We start from the raw sequence: 8,463 nt of genomic DNA on the forward strand, positions 1-8,463 counted from the left end.
TGTCTGACTCTGTGAATGGCATGCCCAGCTACTTCTGGGAAGCTGCAGAATTGATAGCTAAGAACACAGACAGTCCCACCACTGACCAGTAGTACAACTAGGGGTAAGGTGCTTATCCCTCTAGACCTCGACATCATCTTTTTTTTTTTTGAGATGGAGTCTCGCTCTGTCACCTGGGCTGGAGTGCAGTGGCGTGATCTCAGCTCACTACAAGCCCCGCCTCCCAGGTTCACGCCATTCTCCTGCCTCAGCCTCCCAAGTAGCTGTGACTACAGGTACCCACCACCACGCCCGGCTAATTTTTTTTTTTTTTTTTTGGTATTTTTAGTACAGACGGGGTTTCACTGTGTTAGCCAGGATGTTCTCCATCTCCTGACCTCGTGATATGCCCGCCTTGGCCTCCCAAAGTATTGGGATTATGGGCATGAGCCACCACGCCCAGCCAGCCTCGACATCTTTTATAAGGTGAGAAAAGAACAGTTCTTCCTTCAGAGGGCAGCTGTGAGGATCAAATGCTCAGCAGTGCCTGCCCCATATCGAAGCAGATGGCTTTCCCCTTTATTCTGGGCTGCTGACCCACAACTCATGCAGCCCACTTGGCTCTTCCCTGCCATTAGCTTTGGCTCATTCTAGAACAACACCTTGATCCAGACCAAGGGCCTGGCCCCTTATTCCTCTCATCCCTACTTCTAGCCCTTGGACAGTGCTCTTGCAGGGAAGCGGCGAGGACCTCACAAGGGCGTCGAGTTCTCCAGGATGATTATTTAAGATTAAGCCTAACAAAAGCAAGATATTTAAAAACAAACTTTATTAAAGCAGTTAAACTTAGCATTAAATGGTACACTCTTTAAATGGTACACCTATGAAGCAAGAGTTAAATATAAACACAGTCTAATCCTGTATACTTCTGATTGTGACAATCTTAAGTTGCTCCCTTCTTTCCCATTTACCAATTCAGAGAAAAGCCCCTTTCCTATTTTCTCTCTCACCACTTTGCCTTGGCATCAAACCAACCCTGCCTTGGGCTTTAGCTGCAGATCCTCCCCAGCCCTTCCTCCCAGCTGGGCTAACTCCAGTCTCAGCCCCAGCCTCCGCCAACTGAGTGGGGTATGCAGGGTTGTGTCTGGCTTCCAGCATCTATCACCCCTTCAGAGCATCTTCCAACATGGCACAGGAGAGGAAGCTCGCACTGCTTGGTCTGAACAGATTTAAGGAGGTTTTATCACAAAGCCCTGAAAACTACCTGAGCCTGCTTTCTCCTTGCAAAGGTGAGGAGGAGCAATGGAGGGGGTGGGGCAGGGGCTCTCAACTGAGGGCTCTAAATCACAGAGGGGGTAGATGCTGCCTTAGTCCTTCTTGCCACCCAGGGCCAGGCTTCTTGTAAGGAGCTTCCCTGGGCTGGAGGGGGTCAGTGTGGAGACTGTGGGGGATTCCAGCTTCACTCTGTCTAGGAGTGTCTTCTTAAGGGCGGCTGGGGAGATCTTTTCTTGGTCGGCCATGGACTGTAGCTCTCTGCAGACAAAACCCCAGAAGGACTGAAGGAAGGCAATAAACACTGGGGCCAGAGCTTTGAGTCTCCAGTATCCACCCAACCCTCAAGCTTGTTGATCTGACACCACCAAAAATTAGAGCCCCAAGACAAACACTTCCCAACTAGTACTTCTAAGAAGTACTAGTTAACTAAGTATGGGTTTGTCTTATTTATCTTGTTTGATCTGAGCTAGACACAGAGCCCCAAGTGGTATCTGTGATCATATGGGGACAGTGACAGGGTTTGGAGTCATAGACTCAAATTAGAATCCTGTCTCTATCACTTTTTAGCTGCTCGACCTTGGGAAAATTGTCTCTGAGCCTCAACTTCCCATCTATAAGTCAATGTTAATCCTGGCTATCTGAAATGCAGTAAGAATTAAGTGAAGTAAGGCTTGCAAACTCTTAGGTAAACAAAATCTACTAAGTTGTGGTTATTAACAGAGCACAGACTCCAGCACTGCTAAATGGGACCCAAGACAGCAGGTTCTGCCAATGGTGCTCAACCCAGCCCAGGGACCAACTAGGAGTGAAGGGCCTGGGACAGAGGTCAGCGGGATGGACTCACCGTGTTCGGATACAGGAGGCCTCAACTGCATTGATGAGCAGAGAGCGGAAGCCCCCACTCTCCAGAAAGTGCAGGGCGTGGATGGTGGCTCCCCCAGGGGAGCAGACATTGTCCTTGAGCTGGCATGGATGCTGCTCCGAGTCCAGCAGCATCTTGGCAGCTCCCTATGTGGAAGGGCACATTAGGAGAAAGCTGTTGGTGTACTTTGGAACAGGCTTCCCCACACCCACTGCTCCTGCCCAGCTGCTATCCCAGTTTCCCAACCAACTCCCACCCCAGCTCAGTGACGCACAAGAACCCCCATTCCACACCCTGGTCTTGAACATGCGGGGGAAAGATACTGACCAGCAAGGCCTGGGCCCCGAGTCGGACTGCCAGGCGCCGTGGCAAACCCATCTTCACCCCACCATCAGCCAATGCATCCAGAGCCATGAATGCCTGTGGAGACACTCACTAAGACCCAGGCCAAAGGCACTGAAGGACCTTTCCTAAGGTCTGCTTTCTGATGACTGGAACTAGCTCCAAGGGTCAGCATCCTGTACCAGCCAGCTGTGCCCAAGAGGTGGGCGCCACCCCCAGTCCAAGCCTGCCTGTCAGCCCAACTTGCTGCCTGGGTTCCTGGAAGGCTGAGTGAGCAAATGAGGGCCTCACATAGGCAGGCCCGCTGCCACTGAGCCCCGTGACGGCATCGATGAGGTCCTCTTCCACCTCAGTGCAGAAGCCCACGCTGCTCATGAGCTGCTCCAGGAGCTGCCCATCCTCCACCAGGGCATGGGTGCCCGTGGCGTACACTGTAGCACCTTCCCGCACTACCACAGGTGTGTTGGTCATGCAGCGAATCACTTTGGGGGCTGGCTGGAACGCCATCAGCTTCTAGGGTGAGGGAGAGAGCCGAGTGAGTGGCCAGGGCACAGCTCCCATCAGCACCCACCCATTAGCTGCCATTCCTGGGTCAACCCTCCCCTCACACAAGGGGCACCAGGGCTGAGATGGGCACCTTCTCCACAGAGCTGATGGTGACACCAGCTGCACAGGAGACCACGATGTGTCTGGCTTGTACGTCGGCCCCAATCTCATCCAGAATGAAGGGGATGATATGTGGCTTCACGGCCAGAAACAGGACATCGCTGTGCTTCACCGTCTCCTTGTTGCTGCGTGTCAGGTTCACACCCATCTTCTGCAAGAGGAAACTCCCAGCTCACAGTGCTGGAGCAGCCTGGCTATGCCAAGGCCTCCCAGGGAGCAGCTGAACCCCTGCCAAACCCATTCTGCCAGATGCAGTCTGGAATTCTTAGCTGCATGCCCTCAGGGTTCTGCCCCTATCCCAAATGATATAGTTTCCTATTGTTGCTACTGGACAAGTAAGCACAGGCTTGGAGGATGACAAGCTTCTCCATGGTAACCACGAAGTGGCTGCCCTTCCTCCCTGCCAATCTTCTGGCATCTAAGGCACTCCTCTGCTAGGTAAGAAGGCCCTATGATGAAAAGTGGCAGGGCAAAGGGAAATGCTAATACCTGGTCATCAGAAGAACAGCTGAGTCAGGCCCATCCTAACTCTGGCCGCTTGTTTGTGGGGAACGCACAGTCTCCACGCGGTCCAGGGCTAGGCTGGAAGTCATCCATTCCTCTATGACTCCAAACTGAGAAGTAAGACCCTCCAGTGCTAGGGACATCAGTCCACCCTAGGCACAGACACTGCCTGTCACCTACCTCATCAACCATCCTCTCCCACAGAGCACAGGTTTTGGGTAAAGACTTGGAATATGTTTTCGGAGAGCAGAACAACTAACTCACCAGATTCTTCCCAATATGCTCATTCACAACTCAGAATAACAGCAAAGTGGCCACTGTTGTAAAATGAGGAAATAGCCTCAAAGTGGCTGAGTACTTTAAGGTCATACAACTAGTCTATTAAGAAAAATGGCTGAGGGTGCTCACCCCTGTAATCCCAGCACTTTGGGAGGCCGAGGCGGGCAGATCATTTGAGGCCAGGAGTTTGAGAACAGCCTGGCCAACAGTATTCTCTACTAAAAATACAAAAATTAGCCAAGCGTGGTGGGTGTCTGTAATCCCAGCTACTTGGGAGGCTGAGGTGGGAGGATCGCTTGAACTCGGGAGGCGGAGGCTACAGTGAACTGAGATTGCGCCACTGCACTCCAACCTGGGCGACAGAGTAAGACCCTGTCTGAAAAAAATTTTTTTTAAATGAGTGTTTATTGGGTACCTACTATGTGCCAGGTGCTTTCATCATACAATTACCTCAGTTGATCCTCTACCACTCCAGTGTCTGGATCTGACCCCCAGTATGTCTGCTTTGGTGTTCCCACCACACTGAGCTGCCCAAGAGAAGGCGGAAAGCTTGTGATGTTCCTGGAGTGAATGTCACCGCCAGCCAAAGACTAGCACTTGGGCTCAGGGACGGACGGACTCACTTCATCTCAGGTCATCCTTTTCCAGGGCCTCCACCCGCTTCCCACTCCGCCCCGCTCCACCTACCCTGAGCGCAGACACCGTGGGCAGGTTCATTTCCGGAGAGCTGGCTATTATCTTGTGAGCCGACAGGATACCTGCAGAAGACAGAGCTTTTTAACTAGGGGTCGCGGTCCAGCCCGTTATCACGCTTTCCCTGGCTCTAAAACCCAGAGCCGCCCTAACAGTGCCAGTCTCCCTCTCCCCATCAACCCTCTACGAGGACAGAAGACGCACTTGTTGCTCAACCAGAGTCTCATCTACCCCACTGGACGCAAACTCCCCTTTCATTCTCTCATGCCAGTGGGACGGAGGCCCGCTCGGGCCTCGGGACCGCCCGCGAAGCCGCCTCCCGCCTCCACGCGCTTGCCTGCGGCCGTGAAGCCCCGCGCCAGAGCATAGGCCAGCTGGCCGGCTCCGATGATGCCCACGCTCATGGTCCGCGGCTCACACCTCCTGGCAGCCGCAGGAACCCCCTCAGCGCGGGCCCGGAAATAACGCTAGGGGAAGGGCGGACAGCGCAGAGACCAATGGGCGGCGCGCCGAGGGCGGGCGAGCTAACAGCGGTTTCCGGGATGGTGCAACACTGGACTCCTCCAGCAGGTATCTCTCGGGCTACAGATGGCGCCTTAGGCCATGTGGCCCCGCCCCGCCGGACTACCAGTCCGCGGCCAGGATCTCGGGGTGGGCCAATCCGCGGCCGCGCACGGGCCGCGTATCCGCCTCTTCCGCTCGCAATTGGAGGGCGGAACTCCGGGCTCTAGTCCCGGAAGCTCCTGTGGCAGCTAGGCGAGAGCTTCGGGCGCCGGTCGGCCCAGGGACGCCAGACACCCCACCCCAAGGCTGAGGTCGTTGTTCCTAAGCCACCTCGGGCTCAGGGCTGAGGCCCGACCCAGGGCTGGCTAATATTATTTCTGGCGCTGGCCATCAGATGCCCCTCATGGCCCAGAGGAATTCTCCAGGTTGCCGATTTGCGGGGATGAACGAGGCCCTCCTGGCGTAGGTTCAGACAGGGTGGCGGAGAGGCGGCACCAGGGTGGTCAGCCACGGCTTATTCACTTGAACTTGGGTGGTTCCCGCGAATTTGTCCAAACTAGGTACAAGAGGACAAGTTCGAGTCTTCGACTCTTTCGCGAGCCCGCGCCCTCAGCCCCTTGCTGTCACTTGCCTTTTTTTTTTTTTAATTGAGACGGAGTTTCACTCTTGTTACCCAGGCTGGAGTGCAGTGGCGCTGTCTCGGCTCACTGCAACGTCCGTCTCCCGGGTTCAAGCGATTCTTCTGCCTCAGCCTCCCGAGTAGCTGAGATTACAGGCGCCCGCCACCACGACCGGATCATTTTTGTATTTTTAGTAGAGACGGGGCTTCACCGTGTTGGTCAGGCTGGTCTTCAACTCCTGACATCAGGTTATCCGCACACCTCGGCCTCCCAAAGTGCTGGAATTGTAGGCATGAGCCACCGCGCCCGACCTGTCTCTTGCTTTAAAAAGCTCCACGAATGTGATGTTTCCTTTTCCATCAGTAGTAAATATAAGAGGCCGCAGGGAAAAATGACAGAAATAGAGAGGAAGAAGGTGGCGTTCCTAGAGGACTCAGAAGAGCTGGGGACCCTTAGTTCCCATGGTCTCTCTACTAGCATTTCTAGTCCTTTTCGTGTAATGCACACCCCCACTTCCAGGCGAGGGGCTGCTTTCTGTGAACTTCCCTGAGCAAGTCCCCAGGCCCTCAGTTTGTGCACCTGTTAAAGTGAGGACCAAATATAATATTTACTATTAAGGAAAATAATGCTCTATTTCTGTTTTATTTATTTATTGAGGCGGAATTTCGCTCTTGTTGCCCAGGCTGGAGTGCAATGGCACCATCTCAGCTCTTCGCAACCTCCACCTCCCGGGTTCAAGCGATTCTCCTGCCTCAGCCCCCCGAGTAGCTGGGATTACAGGCATGCGACACCACACCCAGCCAAAGTTTGTAGTTTTTTTTTTTTTTTTTTTTTTTGAGACGGAGTCTGGCTCTGTTGCCCAGGCTGGAGTGCAGTGGCCGGATCTCAGCTCACTGCAAGCTCCGCCTCCTGGGTTCACGCCATTCTCCTGCCTCAGCCTCCCAAGTAGCTGGGACTACAGGCGCCTGCCACCACGCCCGGCTAATTTTTTGTATTTTTATTAGAGACGAGGTTTCACTGTGTTGGCCAGGATGGTCTCAATCTCCTGACCTCATGATCCGCCCGTCTCGGCCTCCCAAAGTGCTGGGATTACAGGCGTGAGCCACTGCGCCCGGCCAAAGTTTGTATTTTTAGTAGGGATGGGGTTTCACCATGTTGGCCAGGCTGGTCTCGAACTCCTGACCTCGTGATCCACCTGCCTCGGCCTCCCAGAGTGCTGGGATTACAGATGTGAGCCACCGCTCCCAGCCTTCAATTTTTTAAAGTTTTGTTCATACTATTGTGATAAAATCTTTGCCTGACTCATTATTTTCTTAATGTGACTCCCAGAAGTGAGATTTGTAAGGTCCAGTGGTTTGGGGCTTTAAGAGCTCTCATAGCTGCTATGTTGCGACATCACCTAATGGTTACCAGCATAAAGCTCTGAAACCAGAAACCCAGCAGTTCAAACTGGCTGAAGGAAAAGGGGGACTTCTGTACAGTGCTTGGGAGAGGCACAGGGGCGCTCACAGACCAGAACGGGGCACCTACAGAGTGCAGGACCTCAGGAATGGAACTAGAACACTGTGCTGCCAGCACTTCTCTTCTCCTTGTCTCATTTCTGTTTGCCTGCATTTGGCCTTCCTTTTGTTATAGAGGAGTCTTTGTCAGGTAGTGAGGAAATTCGGGGTCTACCCTCCTTCACAGCTTCCTAATGCTACCTGCTCCTCTGCAGGATACTCACCCTCTCCATAGTCTGCCAGGGCACTGCAGGGCCCTTTGCTTTTCCTGGCTGTGGGGAGCTCTGGATCTGACCTCCAATCCAGGAGGTTGTGCTGAAGCTGAATGTGTGCTTTGGAGTGGGGTGGGGGGACACTTGTGTCTCACTCCTTTCCGACCCCTCACAAAAACCCATCCCTTACCTGGTTGCCTTGCCTTGATATCTCTCGCTTCCGCTTCCAGGAGCCAGTGAAATAGGAGAACTGCAAAAGCCTAAGAAAGGATGGCCAGGTACAGTGGCTTATGCCTGTAATCCCAGCACTTTGGGAAGCTGAGGCAAATAGGAGTTCAAGACCAGCCTGGCCAACATGGTGAAACCCTATCTCTACTAAAATTACAGCCGGGCATGGTGGCAGGCACCTGTCATCTCAGATACTCAGGCGGCTGAGGCAGGAGAATTGCTTGAACCCGGGAGGTGGAGATTGCAGTGAGCCAAGGTCGTGCCATTGCACTCCAGCCTGAGTGACAGTGTGAGACTCTGTCAAAAAAAAAAAAAAAAAAAAAAAAAGAGGCCATGTTGGTGACCCCCAGTGTTGGCTTGATCCCCAGCCAGGACTGGCCACATAAGAGACAAAGTAGCAAAGGCACTTGCTCCCCTCAGTTTGGACTTAGGGCAGCAGGTGAGTCACTGACCACAAACTGTTCTTTCCTGTGGTAGTTTTGATCTATTATTTTTTCATCTCCAAAGTTTAAAGTTTATATATACAAAGTTTATCTATTATATTTTATTTTTAAAAAAATATAAAATGGAAATAAAAAAGAACAAAAGAGAAAGCAGTGACAAAAAATAAAAACAAAGTAAGAAAACAGAAAAAAACAAATATATATATATAATATATATAATAGAGATGAGGTCTCACTATGTCAGTCTAGGTTGATCTTGAACTCTTGACCTCAAGCAATCCTCCCTCCTCGGCCTCCCAGTGTTAGGTTTACAGGCATGAGCCACTGCACCCAGTCTGTTACCTATTTTATATGTAG

The 8,463-nt window shown here is 52.5% G+C and overlaps 1 protein-coding gene across 2 annotated transcripts; it reads right to left on the bottom strand.

The window, feature by feature from the left end:
* Positions 1-789: 789 nt before the first annotated feature.
* PYCR2 (pyrroline-5-carboxylate reductase 2) lies at positions 790-5,234 on the bottom strand. 2 transcript variants are annotated; one of them, XM_023203638.1, is made up of 7 exons: positions 4,938-5,234; positions 4,595-4,665; positions 3,096-3,275; positions 2,750-2,971; positions 2,444-2,536; positions 2,099-2,262; positions 790-1,512 (listed from the first exon to the last, which is right to left on the bottom strand). In XM_023203638.1, exons 1-7 carry the CDS (start codon positions 5,002-5,004, stop codon positions 1,347-1,349), a joined length of 963 nt encoding a protein of 320 aa, XP_023059406.1. In that variant the 5' UTR covers positions 5,005-5,234; the 3' UTR covers positions 790-1,346. The 2 variants fall into 2 exon arrangements, with proteins under 2 accessions (XP_023059406.1, XP_023059407.1); XM_023203639.1 differs by having other exon boundaries at positions 790-1,535.
* Positions 5,235-8,463: the final 3,229 nt, after the last annotated feature.

Source organism: Piliocolobus tephrosceles, chromosome 1, assembly GCF_002776525.5.
Source record: "Piliocolobus tephrosceles isolate RC106 chromosome 1, ASM277652v3, whole genome shotgun sequence".
Lineage (NCBI taxonomy): Eukaryota > Metazoa > Chordata > Mammalia > Primates > Cercopithecidae > Piliocolobus > Piliocolobus tephrosceles.